Consider the following 23,817-nt stretch of genomic DNA (forward strand, 5'->3'; position numbering starts at 1 on the left):
CCACATGCATAGTTTCGTGTTCCGAAATGAAATTTGACCTTGATTTTGACCTAGTGACCTACTTTCACATTTCTCAAGCTACAGCCTTCAAATTTGGACCACATGCATAGTTTTGTGTACCGAAACAAACTTTGACCTTTACATTGACCTAATGACCTACTTTAACATTTTTGAAGGTACAGGCTTCAAATTTGGATCACATGCATAGTTCTGTGTTCCGAAATAAAATTTGACCTTGATTTTGACCTAGTGACCTACTTTCACATTTCGCAAGCGACAGCCTTCAAATTTGGACCACTTGCATAGTTTTGTGTACCGAAATGAACTTTGACCTTGAGATTGACCTAGTGACCTACTTTCACATTTCTGTAGCTACAGGCTTCAAATTTAGACCACATGCATAGGATTGTGTACCGCAACAAACTTTGACCTTGGCATTGACCTAGTGACCTACTTTCACAATTTTGAAGGTACAGGCTTCAAATTTGGACCACATGCATAGATTTGTGTTCTGAAGTGAAATTTGACCTTGATTTTGACCTAGTGACCTACTTTCACATTTCTCAAGCTACAGCCTTCAAATTTGGACCACTTGCATAGTTTTGTGTACCGAAATAAACTTTGACCTTAAGATTGACCTAGTGACCTCCTTTCAGATTTATCAAACTGCAGCCTTCAAACTTGATGCACATGCATAGTGTTGTGTACAAAGAACTTTGTCCTTGAAATTGATCTAGTGACCTACTTTCACATTTCTCAAGCTACAGCTTTCAAATTTGGACCACATGCACAGTGTTGTGTACGGAAATGAAAATTTGACCTTGAGCTAGTCAATAAGTCTTGAAATTTGGAACACTCAAAAATGGCACATTGGTGGGCGCCAAGATCACTCTGTGATCTCTTGTTAATGTGAAGTCCTTCCATGTAGTTTTCACCTGTTGATATCTTCTCAGTAACTAAAGGATATGAGCCGTGCCATGAGAAAACCAACATAGAGGCTTTGCGACCAGCATGGATCCAGACCAGCCTGCGCATCCGTGCAGTCTGGTCAGGATCCATGCTGTTCGCTAACAGTTTCTCTAATTCCAATAGGCTTTGAAAGCGAACAGCATGGAGCCTGACCAGACTGTGCGGATGCATGTCTGGATCCATGCTGGTCGCAAAGCCACTATGTTGGTTTTCTCATGGTACGGCTCAATTATGTTGAACTGTTCTACAGTAATGACCCATAAGTACTTGTGTATGTGAGTTAAGTTATAATCACTCCAGTTACCAGTATTGAGGACTACTCCAGAAGAAATGAAAGTCCTCTCTCTAGGTTTTGGATTAAAATACAAAATACCGTACAGTAGAAATTTGAATTCCAAAGGAATATGTGTAAGAAGTGAAGAACCTTTACACGGTACAATGTTCATAATTTTGTTTTGAGGAGAAAGAGCTTACAGTTGCGATCCCTGATTTTGCAATCTGGTGCCTTAACCACTAGACCACAGATCTTGAAGTGGATACGTTTGATATATTGTAAAATAAGTTAAATTTTTTGCAAGGCTAAAAGTTTGTTGTATTTAGAATTGGAATTGGTTTGCAAGAAAGAATAAAAGCAGTAAACGGCCATCTTGAGAAACAATAGTGGCTGTTTACATAAATGATTACGAGTATTTATTTTGCAAGTAAGAACAGTTAGCCGTTATAGGAAAAAGAAATCGGACACGAATATACATTATGTTCCAGGTTGACACAACATTACAAAGTATGATGAATGAGAGCAGTATGGATTACGTGAAGAAATTTGCCGACCTTGCAGAACAAATTGTACAGAATGACTCGTCCACTGAACACACGAAGAAACCGGTTTAAACCGTTACAGAATGTCGTTAGTTATACTAAAGTACATGTATTTAACAACACCACGAAATACAATCGGATGAAAATGTCAAAAAACAATGACCAATACTTGTCCAATTTTTTACTAGCTGTTGCGACACCATCTCCCCATATAAAGAAGTCCAAAAAAAAGTACATTTTATAAATATCACATGCATATAAGGGGGCTGGATTGGAGATTAATAAGAGAATAGTGAGATCAGATCATATTATTTTTCAAGGGTTTATAATACCAGTAAACAGTCACTGCTTGATGATGAGATGAATATCCAAGTTTAAGGACCTGACAAAAGTGATATTGACTGAGGCTGAAGTGAACATCACCTTGAACAGGACTTTCTAGTTCATGAGACTCTTTTTTACGGACAACCAATCCATTATACTGCCCCTCAGAGATCTCACAAAGGTAATATCAGGGCCTCCGCTGGGTTTTTCATACTTGTCGCCACCCTTTGCGCCAAATTAAAGAAGTTGGAGCCACTTTTGAGCCAAAGTTCTGAGCCACTTATTTCTCTCAGTTGGCTGTCATAGTGTGCATAGGGAAATTAATTATGTTGAATAATTACATTAAATAGGAATAATAACAATGTGTATTGAATAATTATAAAAGTAAATACAAAATAAAAACTTTAGTTTCTAAATTTAAAGTAGAATATAACTTAAACTGTCATGAAATTTCTATAATCCATACTGTCTTTTATTTACATTATTTTCCAAAATTTCTGAACATTTTAAAGAAATTAGCCAGGATACCAATTAAGTCCATTGACATTATGGTTTTGTTTTCATACCCATCGTTAAAATCTTGATAATTTTTAACATGTAAAATTAATCTTGATTTAACTGACGATTAGAAAATTATCTAAAACATTAGCAAAAAGGAACAAACTTAATATGTATCTTTCGTACTAATTAAAAATTCGTCATACAACTGCATGTCACAAACAAACATACATGTTGGTCTTTTTGTAAAAATCCAAACACATTATGTATGCCGTAATTGTCGTTAATTTTGGTCAATCCTCGGCATACTTCAAATATACAAGTTGGCAGATGTTTTTATAACTGATTGATTATCAATTCACACATATTTATGCAATTATCTTCTCAAAGTGTCACCCAACATAGCCAAAAACATCAATAGCCAAATCGACAAATACACCGATTTTCTTTACAACCAGCGCCTAGGTAAACATTTGTATTGAGAACCAATTCTTGATCGCTTATATCATTACGGAAAAAAACATGAACGACCCTAATATGGGCCGCTCATTTTCGCCAATTCGCAAAATTAAGCGCCAAATTCTTAGAATTATCGCAAATGGTGACATTGGCGATCAACAGCGTAGGCCCTGTAATATACAAAATATAGCATGGTTATATTGTATTTAAAGTTAAACCCAACAGAACAATAAACAAATATTGTATAAAATATATATATATATAGAAGTTCACTTACTACAGTATCACTTTTTTCAGTGTATATCCCTTTCTTTTGTCAGTATTGACCTTCATGTGACCAGTTACTGACCAATGATATAAGTGGAATTTTTGAGTCCTAAAAATAGTACGCTATAACCCCTTTATTGCATGTGATATTGATATTTAACAGGAAAAAAAAGCTTGGAAAATGGAAAAAAAGTTCCAAAGTGTCGTAAGTTTAAGTTAGCCAAAAATAGCAAAGTAATAGTTTTGAATTCATTGATCTAGATTCTTTAGTGTACGCCATCATAACCCGCCCGCTTAGCTCAGTAGGTAGAGCGTTGGTCTACGGATCGAGAGGTCGCGAGTTCGATCCTCGGGCGGGGCGTATGTTCTCCGTGACTATTTGATAAAGGACATTGTGTCTGACATCATTAGTCCTCCACCTCTGATTCATGTGGGGAAGTTGGCAGTTACTTGCGGAGAACAGGTTTGTACTGGTACAGAATCCAGGAACACTAGTTGGGTTAACTGCCCGCCGTTACATGACTGAAATACTGTTGAAAAATGGCGTTAAACCCAAAACAAACAAACAAACAAATGTACGCCATCATGCTGTCATGTAATAATGTGCCAGCAAAATGTTTACCGTCTGCTGCGTAGAAATTTTATGTAGGCAAATTCACATGAAACAAACATTATTGAAGGTAACTTCCGGTACTGTAGACTGTTTGAGCAGATACTAACAACTGAGTCATTGCCGAGGCATGTGCAAATGTTGAGGTTGTACATATTTGTTACTGCTTCCACAAAGATTGTAGGATTGTAGGATTCTTTTAGAGATTAATATATTTATTATTGAATCTTGTTTGAACATGGGTAAATATACTGGCTCTTACTTTCTTGAGAATATGTTGTAATGTACTGAGGGAAATATTACATATAAGCTTCTGTTAAAGGGAATGACCTCTAGATTTTGGCTAAAAATATCTTTCTTCTAAATTGAAGTTTAGTCATACTATGAACATTAGAACACGAGTTTTTGTTTCTAAACTATTTTAAAAATGCCAAATCAAGAAAAAAAGTTGACCACACCGGGAATCGAACTCTGACCACAGTGGCAATAGAAAAGTTTTCCGCTGTCGCTGCAAATAGTGCTATGGAGGATTTAGTGCTCAATGCACATTAAAAATAGATATTTATAATTGAGACAGTTATCCTCGAGTAATTGAGACAGTTATCCTCGAGTAATTGAGACAGTTATCCTCGAGTATAGTGTTACAAATGCTTTTCGATTTTCATCGTAAAAATTAGTAAAAACAACTAATTCTCATGCGTTTCCGTAACATATAGTCTGTCAGTAATTAAGTTTCAAAGCATTCTTAAGAAATATAGCATTAATTTCCAGATGAATAAAAAAATCTCTTTTTTTTTTTGATGTCGAACGATCTGGAGGCAAGTGCCTTTAAAAGCTATGAATAATTGAAGGAGACCATTTTGCTTTTGTTATTTGAAAAGAAAAAGTGCATTTATATCATTGTTTTGTTGTAAATTTTGTTTTGAGTTCAGTTTTGTTATGGTTTCAGAAAATACCTAAAGTTTGTTGCAGCTAGTCAGAATATGTAAATTCAAAATTAATATACTGGTATTATCAGGTTTAAATTTCTTTTATGCACTGAAGTGGGTGTTCTATATGCTGTATAGAATGTCTCAAATTAATTTGAGCCGTGCCATGAGAAAACCAACATAGTGGCTTTGCGACCAGCATGGATCCAGACCAGCCTGCGCATCCGCGCAGTCTGGTCAGGATCCATGCTGTTCGCTTTCAAAGCCTATTGCAATCAGAGAAACTGTTAGCAAACAGCATGGATCCTGACCAGACTGCGCGGATGCGCAGGCTGGTCTGGATCCATGCTGGTCGCAAAGCCACTATGTTGGTTTTCTCATGGCATGGCTCATTTGATTTTTCATTTGTAATTACTAGCAAAGGAAAGAATGTTAGTGACATAAAGCAGGGACTTGTTCCTTTAGGAAAACATCCAATTAAATACAAATAGATTATTAATTTATGTATTTTTCGGCAACCAGTTACAGTTGTCTGTTTTGAAAGACTTTTTATCCCCCGCCGATGAAATCGGGAGGGGGGTATTGAAGTGGCGTTGTCTGTCCGTCAGTCAGTCCGTCCGTCCGCAGCCATTTCTCAGTAACTACTTGGTAGAATTTCATGAAACTTGAAATAAACATGAACCAACATACTGCGATGATGCCCGTCAAGTTTTTTTTTTGATTGGTCAATTTCCCTCAGAGTTATTGCCCTTGATTTAATAAAAAATGTCCGTCTGCAGCCATTTCTCAGTAACTAACAGGTAGAATTTCATCAAATTTGAAATAGACATGAACCAAGATACTGTGCTGATGCCCGTTAAGTTTTTTTTTTTGATTGGTCAATTTCCCTCAGAGTTATTGCCCTTGATTTAATAAAAAATGTCCGTCTGCAGCCATTTCTCAGTAACTAACAGGTAGAATTTCATCAAATTTGAAATAGACATGAACCAAGATACTGTGCTGATGCCCGACAAGTTTTTTTTTTGATAGGTCAATTTCCGTCAGAGTTATTGCCCTTGATTTAATGAAAAATGTCCGTCTGCAGTCATTTCTCAGTAACTAGCAGGTAGAATTTCATCAAACTTGAAACAGACATGAACCAAGATACTGCGACGATGCCCTTCAAGTTTTTTTTCGATTGGTCAATTTTCCATATAGTTATTGCCCTTTAATTGTTTAAAAATCCACAGATCTGTACATAACAAACCAACCAATTGGAAGAATTTCATTAAACTTCTTTCATTCTTTTCCATGAACATTTATTATAAACATGTGATGTTGTGTACCTACACCTGGTCACCACCTTACCTTGGTCCACCCCCCATTTTTTTTTTTTTTTTTTTTTTTTTTTTTTTTTTTTTTTTTTTTCATTTTTCATTTTCTATCAATATTTATAATCAACATGTAAACTGTTAAACTGTTGTATCCTCCCCCCCCCCCCCAGCCCCACCCAAACAAACCATTCATTTTCTTTTAATTTGATTTTGACTAATGAAATTGTTTACTTCTTGGTAACATTCTTAACTTTTTGCTGGATTTATTTTTTTGCCATTCATCAACTCTGACCCTTTCGGCGGGAGATTCCAATTCATCGAATTTGCTTGTTAACACTGTAAGTACGGTGTAATTACATTCCTTTTTAATGTAACAGAGATGCAGCATAAACCATCCATACTGTTCTTTTATCTTTTTTTTTTTTTCAAAATATTTTTTTTGTCATTTGATTTTTTCCCCAGATTACCTGTTTTCAGCCTTTAGTTTTGTTGTTCATATTAAATGTCTTAGGAAGTGCTCTTTTATTGAATGCATTTATCAACTTAACATAGAGGATGAATAGAAACTGTGTTTAGAAAAGAACATCAGAAAATATGTGGATATGCCAGTGAAGTCAGAGATCAGATAGCCTGGATTAAGGATATATTAGTTATTGATGTAGATTATTTTAACTATGTCTGTATACTGCTTGCATAACTTGTCAGAATGGCAGATTGCTTACAGTTCTTGTTTTGTTACATCTGAAAGATTTATATAAAATCTGAAATACCACTGTGTTTTTGTAATTTATAACTTCCAAAAATACCAAAAAAAAAATTTATTTTATGTCCCATTTTCATTCTGTCATTGTATTCCGTCAGTTAAATTCTATTTTCTTACTAATGCTGAATTAACGTCTCTTTAAAAAAGCCCATTGCTCTTACTTGGTGAACCAATTGTGGAGACTGTCATATTTGGCTCCTTTTAAAGATTTTGAACTTGTGCTCAGCCAGTAAGGTCTTATCAATACTGTCAAAATGGTTGTCTTTCCCTGGATAAATATCTTTGAAATAGGACAATAGTTTGTGTATAATCTGTGATATAAATCCTTTCTTCAGAAGATAATACATTGCGCTTATTGGCCTTAAGCAAAGATTTTATGGATTATATACATACAAGATGCCATGTAGATTGAAAGGTTGTATATCGAACAATTTTGTGTGACATAAAATCAGTATCCAGCAAAGCTGCAGATAATGATTGGTGTATGAGTATCACACATCAATGGGGTGTACCGAATAATCCAGCAACACAGTCACAATATGTGAAGTTGGGTGTGTAACTCGAATCCACACATACAAGTGTGAACTCAGCATCCACACAGACAAAGATGTGACTGTCGCATAATAGATCGAAGGTTGTTAACTCACTATCCAGCACAGCAAACTAAACAGACCGGCATGATTGAGAGATGTGATAACTCGAGTATCCAGCAAAACAACAGACAGCATGATGAGGTGTAACTGGAGTATCCAGCAAGTTTTTACTATATATATACAAGGTTCAACTGACAGGAAATTACAGTAGTAGACTTCAGAGTTTTTCTATAGTCACTGCAAGCACTTTCAATATATATATATATATATGCCATTTATTCTTTAGCTCTGAGTTAATAGTTTAATGTTAAGTTAATAACCATTTTTAGTGCGACTTTTCGAAGAAAAAGTTGAGCTATTGCACTGGCCCCGGTATTTGATAAAGTCAAATATCTCTGTTACTATCAAAGCTTTTGACAACTATCAAAGTCTTCACCAGTTGAAACAATCCCCATAACTCTTATTTTTGATAAAGTCGAATATCTCTGTTACTATCAAAGCTTTAGACTTGAAACTTAAAATAGTTGTTTACTATCAAAGTCTACACCAGGAGAAACAATCCCCATAAATCTGATTTGAATTTTGACAGTGTTATGTCCCTTTTTAACTTAAAATTTTTTGGTTAAGTTTTATAAAGTTTCTACTGGCAAAGCTCTAATTCAGAGTCAAGCATTGAGAAAAGTAGAGCACACTGTCGACAGCTCTTGTTAAGTGACTGTTCAGTACTGGTGGTCATTTTCAGTTGGAATTTAATCTTGAAATTCTTGTAGAATTTGCTACTAAAATTTCAGTCTTAAACTCGGCCGAGACCAAAAATGTCTTGTGAACATAGGATCTGATCAATGTGGAGAAGTTGTTGGCTACCAGTGGAAGACACTTGGTTAATGACGTCTACTATAGAACAAGAGCACCACTTTGCGAGTGCAGACGCTCATCTGATTTTGTCTCTGTATATTGTCCTACCATGATTTTCCAAGTCCAAAAAGGGCCATAATTTTTTAAAAAAGCAATGTAGAGTTATGGTACTTGTTGTGCAGAGATAGCTTTTAATGTCGAATAACTGCTTCAAGTTTTAAAGCATAGCTTTGACTGTTAGAGAAAAGTTGACCTAAACATAAAACTTAACCAAGAAATCTGATATTTTCTAAGTCCAAAAGGGGCCATAATTCTTGCAAAAAGCAGGATGGAGTTACGTTTCTTGCTGTACAGAGTCCACTTTGGATGTTAACAAGTGCTGCAAGTTTTAAAGCAATAGCTTTGATAGTTTAGGAGAAAGGCTGACTTAAACATAAAACTTAACCAAGAAATCTGATTTTCTAAGTCCAAAAGGGGCCATAATTCTTGCAGAAATGTTTCTTGTTATACAGAGTCAGCTTCTGAAGGTGAACAAGTGTTGCAAGCTTTGATAGTTAAGGAGAAAAGTTGACCTAAACATAAAACTTAACCAAGAAATCTGATATTTTTTAAGTCCAAAAGGGGACATAATTCTTGCAAGTTTCAAAGCAATAGCTTTGATAGTTAAGGAGAAAAGCTGACCTAAACATAAAACTTAACCAACAAGAGCGCCGCCAAGCGGGGCAATATACGCCCGAAGGGTTACATCAGAGGATGGGAGCAAAATTTAAAGAACTTGACTGTTGAAGCCCAAAGGACAGGAACAAAAAAAATAAGAAATTCCAAAAAAAATTCTAAGTCCACAAAAAAATTCTTACCAAGTAAAGTTATGTCAAAATACACCTAAAAATTGGAGGTACCATCCATGTTGTACCACAGAAAAGTGGTCTCGGTTTTTCCCTATGGCCAATAATAAAAAAGTTTCAAAATAAGCTATTTATAGTAACAACAAGAGCTGTCCCCATAGGATGACACATGCCCCCGATGGAACTTTGGATGAATAGTTATGGCCGATGTTAGAGTTTAGGACCTTTGACCTACGGACCTGGGTCTTGCGCGCGACACGTCTTACTGTGCCACACATTCATGCGTAGTTATTTTAAAATCCATGCATGAATGACAAAGATATGGACCAGACATGCCCATCATTGCACTATCATGAAATATGACCTTTAACGTCCAAGTGTGACCTTGACTTTTGAGCTACGGACCTGGGTCTTGCGCGCAACACGTCGTCTTACTGTGGTACACATTCATGCCCAATAATTTTAAAATCCATGCATGAATGACAAAGATATGGACCAGACACGCCCATCAATGCACTATCATGAAATATGACCTTTAACGTCTAAGTGTGACCTTGACCTTTAAGCTACTGACCTGGGTCTTGCACGCGACACGTCGTCTTACTGTGCCACACATTTATGCGTAGTTACTTGAAAATCCATCCATGGATGACAAAGATATGGACCGGACACGCCCATCAATGCACTCATGAAAAATGACCTTCAACGTCTAAGTGTGACCTTGACCTTTGAGCTACGGACCTGGGTCTTGCGAGCGACATGTCGTCTTACTGTGGTACACATTCATGCCAAGTTATTTGAAAATCCATCCATGGATGACAAAGATATGGACCGGACATGAAAATTGCGGACAGACGGTTCAAAAACTATATGCCTCCCTTCGGGGGCATAAAAAAGGGAAGTAATACAAAAAAAATTATTGTAAGAGAACAAAAAAGGGATCTGCCAAATAAAAACAAGAGCACTGCCATGCAGAGCAATATACACAAAGCAAAGTCATATAAGACCTTTGACCCCCAAGTGTGCCCTTGACCTTGAAGCGAGTCATCCAAAACATGCGCTCTGCATGTCGCCTCAGTGTGGTGAACATTTGTGCCAAGTTTCTTTGAAATCCTCCAAGCAGTTCAAGAGTTACAGAGCGGACACAGCAGTCATATATGACCTTGACCTTGAAGCTAGTCACCCGAAACAAGCGCTCTACACATCGTCTCAGTGTGGTGAACATTTGTGCCAAGTTTCTTTGAAATCCTTCAAGCAGTTCAAGAATTACAGAGCGGACACGAAACACACTCATATGGCCTTTAACCCCTAAGTGTGACCTTGATCTTGAAGCTAGTCATCCAAAACAAGCCCTCCACACATCGTCTCCATGTGTTAAACATTTGTGTCAAGTTTCTTTGAAATCCTTCAAAGTTCAAAAGTTACAGAAAGGACACGAAATTGCTAACGGATTGATGAACGGACAGACACCGGCGTCATAACATAATACGTTCCTTCGGGCGTATAAAAAAAAGCAGGGTGGAGTTATGTTTCTTGCTGTACAGAGTCAGCTATTGATGGTGAACAAGTGTTGCAAGTTTTAAAGCAATAGCGTTGATAGCTTAGGAGAAAAGCTGACCTAAACATAAAACTTAACCAGGCAACGCAGACGCTGATCAGGTGATGACAATAACTCATCATTTTTTTTCTCAAAAAAATCAGATGAGCTAAAAATGTCATTTAGTAGTCCAACCTAACGGAATGTAGCCAATCTGACTGAATACATTAATACTGGGTAACATAAATACAGCAAAACACAGAACAAGATGTGGAAAAGTTTGTTTACTTCTACAAAACCAATTGCATAGACATTTGTCCAAAATGACTTTTTTCCATTTTTTTTTTTTCAAATGACAGTAAAAAATGTGAACAACCTACGATGAAGCTATACAAAATTTTATATATACATGTATAATATATATATTCTTTAAACAACCATGCTAACTTGTTTTTGGTACACATAGTAACAGACAATGTACATGACTTAACTAAATATTTAAATATATCTTTTCTTTTACTAAAACAACATAAACAAATCTTACAAGTAAAAAGCATGCCACTAAGGTTCTAATTATTAACATAATTTACAAACTTGTACAACAAAAAGGTATGAAAAACATCACCTTTTTTTTACATTTTTTTTTTAAAAGTGATAAAAACTTTAAGACTTCCAGGAATCACCTGCTCTGAAACTCATTTTATATTAAGCATATTAAGTTTAGACAGCAGTTAAAACATACTGGTGTAAAACTAAGCATTTTAAAAATGTCCACACGTATTTATCTATTGTTATTTTGAGAAAGTCAGGTCAAATTGTGTTGAAGTATTTGTAACATTGGCGGTTTACCTTAACATGTACAGCATCGTACATCTTTTTAGCAGATAGCTACTTATGTCAATCCAGGAATGATGAAATTTCAGATTAATCCACTAAACCAAATATGACGGTTCCCCGTTCCAACAGTAAAATACCAAATATTTAACAAGAGGGTCATGATGACCCTGGATCGCTCACCTGAGCAATATGAGCTACATGTTTAAAATGTCAAACTGATGCTAAAATATTAAGAAAGTCAGTAGGTCACATTCATGGTCAATGAAATTCAATTTTACGATCGGTGTGCAAAACTGTGTATGTCATCCAAATTTAAAGGCTGTATCTTAAAAAACAAGAAAGCAGGTCAAAAAGTCACAGTCATGTGACAGCATAATACTTGGGGTCATCGGGTAATTATAATAATAAATTAAACAGTTTTGGAAATAGGATCAGATAATTTTTTAAGTTTTTTTCCCTATATAACTCATATAATAACTAAGTGACCCCTGGCCTCTTTTAATCCCAGGGGCATAATTTGAACAATTTTAGTAGAAGGCAATGCATCATACCAAATATCAAAAGCCTAGGTCCTGTGGTTTTAGACAAGAAGATTTTTAAAGTTTTTTTCCTATATAAGTCTATATAATACTTGGGACCCCCAGGGCAGGGCCTCTTTTCACCCCAGGAGTACCTTTTGAACAATTTTGGTTGAGGACCATAAGATAATGCTACAAACCAAATATCAAAGGTCTAAGTCTTGTGGTTTCAGACAAGAAGATTTTTAAAGTTTTTCCCTCGGGGCCATATTCCATCCCAGGGTAATAATTTGAACAATCTTGGTAGAGGACCACCAGGCAATGCTACATACCAAATATCAAAAGCCTAGGTCTTGTGTTTTAAGACAAGAAGATTTTTAAAGTTTTTCCCTATATAAGTCTATGTAAACAATGTGACCCCCAGGGCAGAGCAGGGCCATATTTGACCCTAGGGGGATAATTTGAACAATCTTGGTAGAGGACCACTAGATGATGCTACATACCAAATATCAAAGCCCTAGGCCGTGTGGTTTTGTACAAGATGATTTTCAAAGTTTTCCCTATATAAGTCTATATAAACCATGTGACCCCCGGGGCAGGGCCATATTTGACCCTATGGGGATAATTTGAACAATCTTGGTAGAGGACCACTAGATGATGCTACACACCAGATATCAAAGCCCTAGGACCTGTGGTTTTGGATAAGAAGTTTTTCCTTTCGGTTGCCATGGCAACCAGAGTTTTGCATGGAATTCAATTCTTTGAATACTTTTGAAAGGGGGCCACCCAAGGATCATTCCTGTGAAGTTTGGTGTAATTCTGCCCAGTGGTTTTCAAGAAGATTTTTTTTAGAAAATGTTGACGGACACACAACGACGACACACGACAAATGACAGACACTGAGCGGTCACAAAAGCTCACCATGAGCCTTTGGCTCACTGAGCTAAAAATAGACGTGATTTAAATTTTTTTTTTATGATTATGGTATAATATTTTTTTTTTTAATTTTATTTTTTTTAAATTTCAACATCAAAATTTTATTGCATAACATTTCAACATGTATAACAACAAGTCTATAAACAGATACAGCCTAAGTCAATGAATCACTCTGTTTATCCTTATTTTTGTACAATTACTTACTAATTGAAGTTAGTGGGAACAAGATTTAAACAGCTGCATGTATAGGAAAAATACAAAATTAAAAGCATTATTCTGCTACTAAAGTCTGTTGAAACTGTCAAAAAAACTTAATCTTGTGGTTTGCTACACCTCAATGTATGAAGTTTACACATGTATAAATTTTGTCAAAATTTCTAAAACCTAGATATGGGTGTCTGAGAGGCTTCTAAAAGATATGAAAATAATCCTAGAAGTATGAATACCAGTACAAGTGGACAATCTCAGCCTGAACCTTTAACAATCATAACAAAACAACCATGTTCTTTGACCTGCTGTCAAGTAGAGACCTGCTGTCAAGTATGTATATTCTAACTTGCACATGGTAATTTTTTCACAGCAAAAATGAAAATATGTATCACCTCAAGTGCTTGCTGTCTGAACATACACAGGACAATAATATATTTAATGCCCTAAACATAGTAGAACTAATTACAATATGGCGGTTTTTCATTAGATATGTAACTCTGAAGATAATCAGATGAAAATTTAAGCAATGAATCAGAGATGGAGGAGAAATAATCTTACAGGCACTGTCTTCAGTCAACCATTGCAGAGAAAATTTTCTTGCCCAACACAGATATCACCTTTACTTTTCTTTAGGGAGAAGACAAGGTACACATATGTATTGTGATGCCATAAACTAAATCATTTTGTGCTTTTATAATTTACATTATCTTCTGAAATTTTACAAGCCTTAGGGTAGGCAAGAAAAATAATATTGCATGCCTGCCTGTGTGAGGTGTTTTCCCAACCTTCGGACATAGAGGATATTACATAAGTGGCTTTTCATACTGAATTTATTAAACGAGTTGAATAAAATAATAAAATGCGAGGCTCTGCCGAGCATTTTATCAATTTTATTCAACGAGTTTAATTAATTCAGTGTGGAAAGTCACAAATGTAATATTCTTTTTATCACATGTCAGCTTTTCCTGTAGAAACATAAACAATTCTACTTTCTATTACTATATAAACACGTCAATTTCACCAACGTCTCCAGTACTATAAATGACGTCGATGTCAAAGCTTTATTACACTAGTGTATTATCATTTTTAAATAATGGCTTTATTACACTCCCGCGACGTCAAATATGTGATAAAGTGCAATAAGAAATCTTGCTTGTGCTAACTTTAATCATTCCTCACTGCCCTTCACTGCATATTAAGATCCTTATAACATGATACCAGAGGTTCTAACCTATAATCCCGCTTCGCCTAATTACCTACAATGACAGACTTTATAACATTGTATACTACACTGCCAACTTTATGGCAAGAAAAAGGACGTTTTCTTTTATTCATTAAAAATAGAAGTTGACAGTGAACATGATCAAGCTAGATAATAAATAAGATCAAAGTACCCAGTTAGGAATTCAGAAATGTCAAAATGAATGAATTTTGCTAAAAACATTCTAAACAGAGTGACAACTGATTTTTTCTGCAGAAGAATGTAAATCAATAACAAAATTTTTCAACAATTTGATCCTATGACCTAGTTTTTGACCTTAGATCCTACATTTTTAAACTTGAGGCAGCTTTGTATAAACATTTATGAAGATCACGCAAGAAACTGAACTAAAGTGTTATTGTTTTTTCATGATTTGACCTAGTGACCTAATTTAAAACTGAATGATCTAGTTTTGCACTTGGCCTAGATTTCATACAGACAAACATTCTGACAAAGATTTATAATTATCAAGTAGATAATGTGGCCTCTAAATTTAAACATGGTTTGTCTATGATTTGTGTTGGTGAAATAAAATGTCCAACATTATATCAATATAAAAAGAAAGTGATATCAAAAAATGGTAATATAACATTTCGAATTAATAAATCTCAAAATATACAAAAAGGTCTGCCTTCAAGTGACTTAATCATTAAAATTCTGTTGACAAAAATTCACTATTTGGTCAAAATATATACTGTGAAATCACTTAATTTTGTCAGCACAAAATTTCGTGGTTTTGACCAAAACGGCTGTTTCGTGGGGACGTAAATTCGTGGATTTTCAAAATAATAATAATAAAAAAAATCATTATTTCCACAGGAATAAATCTACAAGGACTTCTGTCCTTACATGTGAAACCTACACGTGTCAAACAGCGCTACCATGGTTACAGAATTTGCAATTGATGCCGCGGGAGATTAGCGAGTGATCATGTGTCAATTAATGACTGTGTTATCTATAATTATACGACCCCTAATTTGCAAAACTTTTTAAAACTGTGAAATATTCAATGCGAAAAGTCGGCGCCAATTAAAAAGTGTCAAAACCGTAGCACCTAGCACAATTACCATTCATAATCGAAACAAATATAAAGTTGATCATTTGATCGTGTTTTAAACAAGAACTACTTATTGTACTGCAAATTAAAACACACTATTATACATTTAAATAGTGCTAGTATAACCATAATAATTCTTACATAAACTATTATAAACTGGTCCGACTTCTTTTTCAAAATGAATGCGTGTCTGCATCTAAAATTACAAGCTGTTGAACTTGTGCATGCGTTATTTCCTGCCAAGAAATGTGTAATGTGAATTTGGTATTAATGCATCAGATACGAATCATACAATTAATTTGTAATATTTAATAGTTCCAAAGTCGTAGTATTTTACTACATGTCAGTAAAAATAAAGGCTAGTGTATAAACATTGCAAAGCGGCGCCGAAAAAATCATATAACAGCCGTATTATAGTGCAGGTGGCACGTGACGCTACGTCAAACTTCTATACTTAGTATCTACTTTCACTTTGACAAACTTGTCATAAACAAACCATGGGTACATTTCTAAATGAACTAGAGCTATCACTAAAGGTGATGAATGTACCCCCCCCCCACATGCACTGACACAGTACATTGAATTTGACACACACAAGACTGCATAATTATGTGGACTGTATGTATTCAGTATAGTAACAAAAAAAAGTCCCATAACTATGCAGAATATTTATCTAAAAGAATGTAACATGCACCATGCACAACTAGGGTTGGTACTGATCACTTGTGTGAAGTTTCATTAAATTGTGTGCAAGGGTTTGGTAGATTAGGCACGCACAAGATTGCATATGCAGGCTGTATGTACATAGTATGTTAACAAGAAACAAAGTCCCATAACTCTGCAATTTTTGTTGCTGAAAGAACCTAACATGCCCCATGCACAACTACTGTTGTTACTGATCACCTGTGTGAAGTTTCATTAAATTGTGTCAAGGGGATGAGGAGAGATGGTGCACACAAGATTGTGTCTATGTATATAGTATAGTAACAAAAAAACAAAGTCCCATAACTCTGCAAATTTTTTTTCTGAAAGAACCTAACATGCCCCATGCACAACTACTGTTGTTACTGATCAGTTGTGTGAAGTTTCATTAAATTGTGTCAAGGGGATGAGGAGAGATGGTGCGCACAAGATTGTGTCTATGTATATAGTATAGTAACAAAAAAACAAAGTCCCATAACTCTGCAAATTTTTTTTCTAAAAGAACCTAACATGCCCCATGCACAACTACTGTTGGTACTGATCACTTGTGTGAAGTTTCATTAAATTGTGTCAAGGGGATGAGGAGAGATGGTGCACACAAGATTGTGTCTATGTATATAGTATAGTAACAAAAAAACAAAGTCCCATAACTCTGCAAATTTTTTTTCTTAAAGAACCTTACATGCCCCATGCACAACTACTGTTGGTACTGATCACTTGTGTGAAGTTTCATTAAATTCTGTCAAGGGGATAAGGAGAGATGGTGCGCACAAGATTGCGTCTACGGACAGACGGACAGACAGACAGACAGACGGACAGACAGACAGACAGACAACCTGAAACCAGTATACCCCCCCTGACAACTTTGTTGTCGGGGGGTACAAATAGTCGGTTTTGTTCCCACGCATACTTATGTTTATCGTTGATGGAGTCTCCATTAACTACACGAAAGCTGCAGGTTAGTACTGCCGCATGCATACAACTACGTATCAGATCGAACGGCTATGGTATCTTTTTTGGCGACATTGCGTACAATTAAAAATTATCGTGGGCATAATTTGTCCGTTGGGACTTAAATTCGTGGTTTAGCTCAACCACGAAAATTAATCCCCCACGAATAATAATGATTTCACAGTATTACATTAATTGTTGATACCAAAATTTCAGGATAAAATATGTAGGGATTTCATTTGATATACATTTGTATGTCATTATATTGTAATGGGTAATGGCAACCATAAAAAGTAGGCCCCTTCATCAACACACCAAGGATATGAATGGTATCACAGAACATTTCAATTGATTTTTTTTTTGTAACTGTAATGGATGAATAAGAGCTGTCAGTAAGACAGCACGCTCCACTATTCAGCGATTTGACAGTAAAATGAATATATGTCTCAATAAGAGACCTCTACTTTAAAAGGAAGACACACCAAGGGGCATAATTCTGTCAAGAACACAAATTAGAGTTATTGGAATTGTTACTACACATGCAGATGATGATGGTAAAGATATATTTTGAGTTTCAAGTCATTATCTTATATAGTACCAAAGTTATGTCCAGAAAACAAAGTTTGTTAAAAAATTTAAGTATGAAAGGGGCATAATTTGGTCAAAAATACAAATCAGAGTTATGGGGATTGTTACCACACATGCAGATGATGATGATGATAAAGATACATTTTAAGTTTCAAGTCTTTATCTTATATTGCATTAAAGTTATATCCAGAAAGCGAAGATTGCAAAAAAAACTTTAAGTATAAAAGGGGCATAATTCTGTCAAAAATACAATTAGAGTTATGGGGTATGTAACCACACATACAGATGATTATAAAGAAACATTTTTAATTTCAAGTCATTATCTTTTAAAGTTCCAAAGATATGTCTATAAATGAAGCTTTCGAAAAAATTTAACATGAAAATAATTCCAAGTATAACACCATGGTGACCTTGACCTTGGGTATAATGGGCCAAGCCCCTGTACATACTTTGTTTGTACGCTGGACAATGTTTATGTAAAGTTACAGTAAGATATAAGCAATAGTAACAAAGCTATGACAGAAAAACAAAGGTTGCCGAAAAACTTTAACCTTAAAAATAACCTAAGTATAACACATTGGTGACCTTGACCTTGGGTATAATGGGCAAAGCCCGTATACATATTTTGTTTGTATACTGGACAATGTTTATGTGAAGTTATAGTAAGATATAAGCAATAGTAACAAAGATATGACAAAGAAACAATGGTTGCCGAAAAACTTTAAACTTAAAAATAACCTAAGTATAACACCTGGGTGACCTTGACCTTGAGTATAATGGGCTCAGCCCCTACACATATTTTGTTTGTATACTGGACAATGTTTATGTGAAGTTTCAGTAAGATATAAGCTATAGTGACAAAGATATGACAGAAAAACAAAGGTTGCCGAAAAACTTTAACCAAGAAAGGTCACACCAATGCCGGGGCAAGTGGAATAGCCCCCCTATTCTCCGAAAAGTGGAGCTAAAAAATTAGTATGATTAAGATTCCATTAACTCTTTCCCTGCTAAATTTCTACAAATGAACTTGTCCATCTTTCAATTTTGACAGTACCATATAACTGATACATTGTAAAAGGGGTGCTTACCAAAAAGATACTGACTGAATGGCAAACAGTGCAGATTTTGATCAGACTGCATGGATGTGCAGGCTGATCATGATCTACACTGGTCGCAAAGGCAGAATTTATGTGTCTAGCATGATACGGGTTAACTCTGGAATCAGGTATACTGTAAAAACACGCAGTGTTGCTCAGGCAGCAACACAGCATTTCTAAGGCAGTTAAATTTACAATCTCTAAAATCTCATAGCATTTCTAATTTCGACAGCAAGCTAAAACATAAAACATCCTTAAACACACTGTCAAATAGAAAACAATGAACTGAATACATTCATTTAACAAACAAAACTTGGAGTTCCAATATTGCTGTTCTTTTCTAACGGATGATTGGCAGAGTGAAAACCCGTTTTCTAACAGTATTGTGAAATCATCAATATTTGCAGGTCTAATTTTCATTAATTTCATTTCTGCTTTAACCCATGAAATTAAATCCCCCTTTATATTGATAAGAGGAAATACTTGAATTATACCCCACACCCCCTAAAAAAAAACAACAAGAGCTGTCAGTGGACAGCACGCTCAACTATTCTCAGTGCTTGATAGTATAATATAAGCAATGAGTAAAACTTTAACATTACAATAAGCATATTCTAAGTCGAAAAGGGGCCATAATTCAGTCAAAATGCTTGACAGAGTTGCCTCCTCCTTTTTACAGACTGGGGTCATGATGGTAAATAAGTATGCAAAATATGAAAGCAATAGCTCAATGGACTTTGAAAATATTTGGGGTGGTACGCAAACTTTAACATTTGTGTGACGCCCACGCTAACGCTCACGCCGGGGCGAGTAGGATAGCTCCCCTATTCTTCGAATAGTCGAGCTAAAAACTGTTTGTGCAAAACACAAAAAATTTATAACCACAAAATTTAATGATTTCACTGCATTTTGGTTATGTTGTATCAATTAATGAAACAACAAGAGCTGTCACTAATGGTGACAAATGCCCCCGAAGCACCTTGACCTTTAACAAGGTGACCCCAAAGTCAGTAGGGATGGTGTACTCAACAAGAGGACCATGATGGTCCTGAATCATTCACCTCTTCCCACATGACCCAGTTTTGAGTATGACGTCGTTTTTTCTATTATTTGACATAGTGACCTAGTTTTTGAGCTCATGTGACCCAGTTTTGAACTTGACCTAGATATTATCAAGAAAAATTTCTGACCAATTTTCATGAAGATCCACTGAAAAATAGGTCTCTAGAGAGGTCACAAGGTTTTTCTATTATTTGACCTATTGACCTAGTTTTCGAAGGTACGTGACCCTGTTTTGAACTTTATCTAGATATCATCAAGGTGAAAATTCAGATCAATTTTCATGAAGATCCATTGAAAAATATGGCCTCTAGAGAGGTCAAAAGATTTTAATAATTTTAGACCTACTGACCTAGTTTTTGACCGCAGTTGACCCAGTTTCGAACTTGACCTAGATATCATCAAGACGAACATTCAGACCAACTTTCATACAGATCCCATGAAAAGTATGGCCTCTAGAGAGGTCACAAGGTTTTTTTATTATTTGACCTACTGACTTAGTTTTGTAAGGCACGTGACCCAGTTTCAAACTTGACCTAGATATCATCAAGGTGAACATTCTGGCCAATTCTTATGGAGATCCATTCATAAGTATGGCCTCTAGAGAGGTGACAAGGTTTTTCTATTTTTAGACCTACTGACCTAGTTTTTGACCGCACATGACCCTGTTTCGAACTTGATCTCGATATCATCAAGATAAACATTCAGACCAATTTTCATAAAGATCCCATGAAAAATGTGACCTTTAGAGTGGTCACAAGCAAAAGTTTACGGACGGACGGACGGACACATGCACGGACGGACGACGGACACCGCGCGATCACAAAAGCTCACCTTGTCACTTTGTGACAGGTGAGCTAATAAGTACTATCAGCATGTGAAGTTTGAAGGTCCTGGGTGAAGTGGTCCGCGAGTAAAGTGCCTTATGCAAAAAGTTAACGTTGGCCCCTGTGACCTTGACCTTTGACCTGGTGACCCCAATGTCAGTAGGGGTGGTATACTCAATAAGGACTATCAGCATATGAAGATTAAAGGTCCTGGGTGCAGTGGTTCGCGAGTAAAGTGCCTTCATGCAAAAAGTTAACGTTGGCCCCTGTGACCTAGACCTTTGACCTGGTGATCCCAAAATCAGTAGGGGTGGTATACTCAATAAATACTATCAGCATATGAAGTTTGAAGGTCCTGGGTGCAGTGGTTCGTGAGTAAAGTGCCTTCATGCAAAAAGTTAACTTTGTGATGAACAACCTAACGAACGGATGGACAGCTGAAAACTAATATGCCTCCCTACGGGGGCATAATTAATGAGGACAAACAAACAATATACATGTATATATATCAAAAGAAGCTGTCTTATAATGCCCAAACCAATGAGTCATTAAATCATAATCAGTTGCCTGGTTTTCTGCAGTAAGGACATGTGTTCTAAATCCATTTAAACATTCTATTTTGAAAAGATCCAAATTGTGAATCCAAGAATGGTGTTCTCTAATTTGTTTATTGTTTTACATATGTAAATGGAAAATTAAAGTAACATGTCTCTGACTGAATAATTAAATAATATGTATCAAAAACAAACAAACAAATAATATATTCTGGACTGAGAAGTTGACACAATTTTTTCCTAAAAGTTTGAGGAAGTACTTTTTACGTAATATATTTACTGATATACAAACCTTCACATATGAAACAACTTAGTTTTCACAGATTCCAATGATGTGTAATTGTTCTTCAGAAATCACATACATAGTTTTTGGTCACTTTTTAGGAGAAACAAAAACATACTGTCATTGTATAATTAATTTCTTCTATGTGACTATTAGAGATATAAAAAAAACAACTAGTTAGGCTTTCTCAAGTGATCTGTTAACATCCACCTGAACTCAACTTTTGTAGGTTCATTTTCTTGATTGCTAAAACTGACAAAGGTTTCACTTAACAGTGACTTGTATTTTAATGATCATTTTTAAAGTTTAGAGTCAAAGTTAAGTATAAAGGTGGTCTTCCGGCAGGTTTACCCATCTGAAAATGATTGGACCGTATGATCTGTGTGTCTATCTCCGCTGTGGGGGTGGCTGATAGAGTTGCTGCTGACCCCGATTATCTTTCTTTGGATATGCTGCTCCGCCCCCACCTCGCCGAAACTCCATGCCTCCGAAAGCCTGTATAACATCGTCCACACCAGTCACTCCTGGAGGTGGTGGGGCAGAGAAGAACACTTGTGGAGGTGGGACACTCATGTCGGTGGGGATGATAGGCCCTTGCTGGGATATCTGAAGGTAGAAAAAAATACTCAAAATTTTTAACACCTACTTTTTTTTTAAAAACAATTTATACACAGGAAGGAAGTCTGCAATATATTTTTTCTAGAGACGGGCATTTATCAGTATAATTTTTTTTTTTAAAGTTACACCATAAAAAAACAAGAGGGTCATGATGACCCTGAATCGCTCACCTGAGTAATATAAGCCACATGTTTCAAATCGCAAACTGATGCCAAATATTAGAAAGTAGGTCAGTAGGTCAAATTCATGGTAACTGAAAGTCAGTTTTAAGACTGGTTTGCAAAACTGTACATGTAATCCAAATTTCAAGGCTGTATCTTAAAAAACAAGAAAGTAGGTCAGTAGGTCACAGTCAAGTGACTCCTAATCACTTAGGGTCATCAGGTAATTATAATTAAACAGTCTAGGAAATATGATCTGATAATTTTTAAAGTATTTATTCCTATTTAACTCATATAACAAGTGACCCCCAGGGTGGGGCCTCTTTTCACTCCAGGGGACTAATTTTGAACAATCTCACTAGAGATCCACTAGGCAATGCTACACACCAAATATCAAAGGCCTAGGCCTTAAACTTTCAGAAAAGAAGATTTTACTTTTTACCCTATATAGTCTATGTTAAATTTGGGACCCCCAGGGCAGGGCCTCTTTTCACCCCAGAGGCATAATTTGAACCATTTTGGTAGAGGACCACAAGGCAATGAAACATATCAAATATCAAAAGCCTAAGCCTTGCAGTTATAGGCAAGAAGATTTCTTAAAGTTTTTTTCTATATAAGTCTATGTAAAACTTAAGACCCACCCCCCACCGAAGCAGGGCCTCTATTTACCCTAGTCATAATCTTGATAGAGGACCACAAGGCAATGCTTCATACCAAATATCAAAGGCCTAGATCTTGCGGTTTCAGACAAGAAGATTTTCAAAGTTTTTTTTATATACAAGTCTATGTAAACTTGGGACCCCCCGGGGTGGGGTCTCTTTTCACCACAGGGGCACAATTTGAACAATCTTCAAAGAGGACCATTAGATAATGTCACATGCCAAATATCAAGGCTCTATGCCTTGCGGTTTTGGACAAGAAGATTTTTAAAGTTTTTCCTTTTGGTTGGAGTTCTATATGGAATTCAATTCTTTGAACAATTTTGAAAGGGGGTCACCCAAGGATCATTTCTGTGAAGTTTGGTGTAATTCTGCCCAGTGGTTTTCAAGATTTTTTTAGAAAATGTTGACGGACGCACGACACACGTCACACTACGGATGACGGACATTGAACGGTCACAAAAGCTCACCATGAGCCTTTGGCTCAGGTGAGCTAAAAATAAAATGATAAGACTTCATTAATTTACACAGATGTACTGAGCCAATTTGTCAAAACTGGGGGAAAAATATTTTCTGAAGAAGGGAATGGGACTATACCCCCTTCAACTTTTTTTGGGTTGGGTTTTATGTCAAACTGACACATATATAGGTCATATAGTGACTCTCCAGATTTTGATGAAAGGGAAAGCCCACAGGTGCCCCTCCAGACATTATCTGAGGT

General features: G+C 35.9%; 2 protein-coding genes across 2 annotated transcripts in view; one reads left to right on the top strand and one right to left on the bottom strand.

The window, feature by feature from the left end:
• LOC123557904 (protein cramped-like) overlaps nt 1-6,279 on the top strand; it is a 30,722-nt gene extending 24,443 nt beyond the window's left edge. Inside the window, exon 20 of the mRNA XM_045349684.2 lies at nt 1,732-6,279. Within this exon, the coding sequence (XP_045205619.2) occupies nt 1,732-1,857 (126 nt within the window). The 3' untranslated portion in view covers nt 1,858-6,279. The remainder of the gene's footprint in view (nt 1-1,731) is intronic.
• A 4,764-nt stretch (nt 6,280-11,043) lies between these two features.
• LOC123557906 (tudor domain-containing protein 3-like) overlaps nt 11,044-23,817 on the bottom strand; it is a 28,115-nt gene continuing 15,341 nt past the window's right edge. The window contains exon 13 of the mRNA XM_045349687.2: nt 11,044-22,264. Coding sequence (XP_045205622.2) covers nt 22,046-22,264 — 219 coding nt within the window. The 3' untranslated portion in view covers nt 11,044-22,045. The remainder of the gene's footprint in view (nt 22,265-23,817) is intronic.

Source organism: Mercenaria mercenaria, chromosome 5, assembly GCF_021730395.1.
Source record: "Mercenaria mercenaria strain notata chromosome 5, MADL_Memer_1, whole genome shotgun sequence".
Taxonomy (NCBI): domain Eukaryota; kingdom Metazoa; phylum Mollusca; class Bivalvia; order Venerida; family Veneridae; genus Mercenaria; species Mercenaria mercenaria.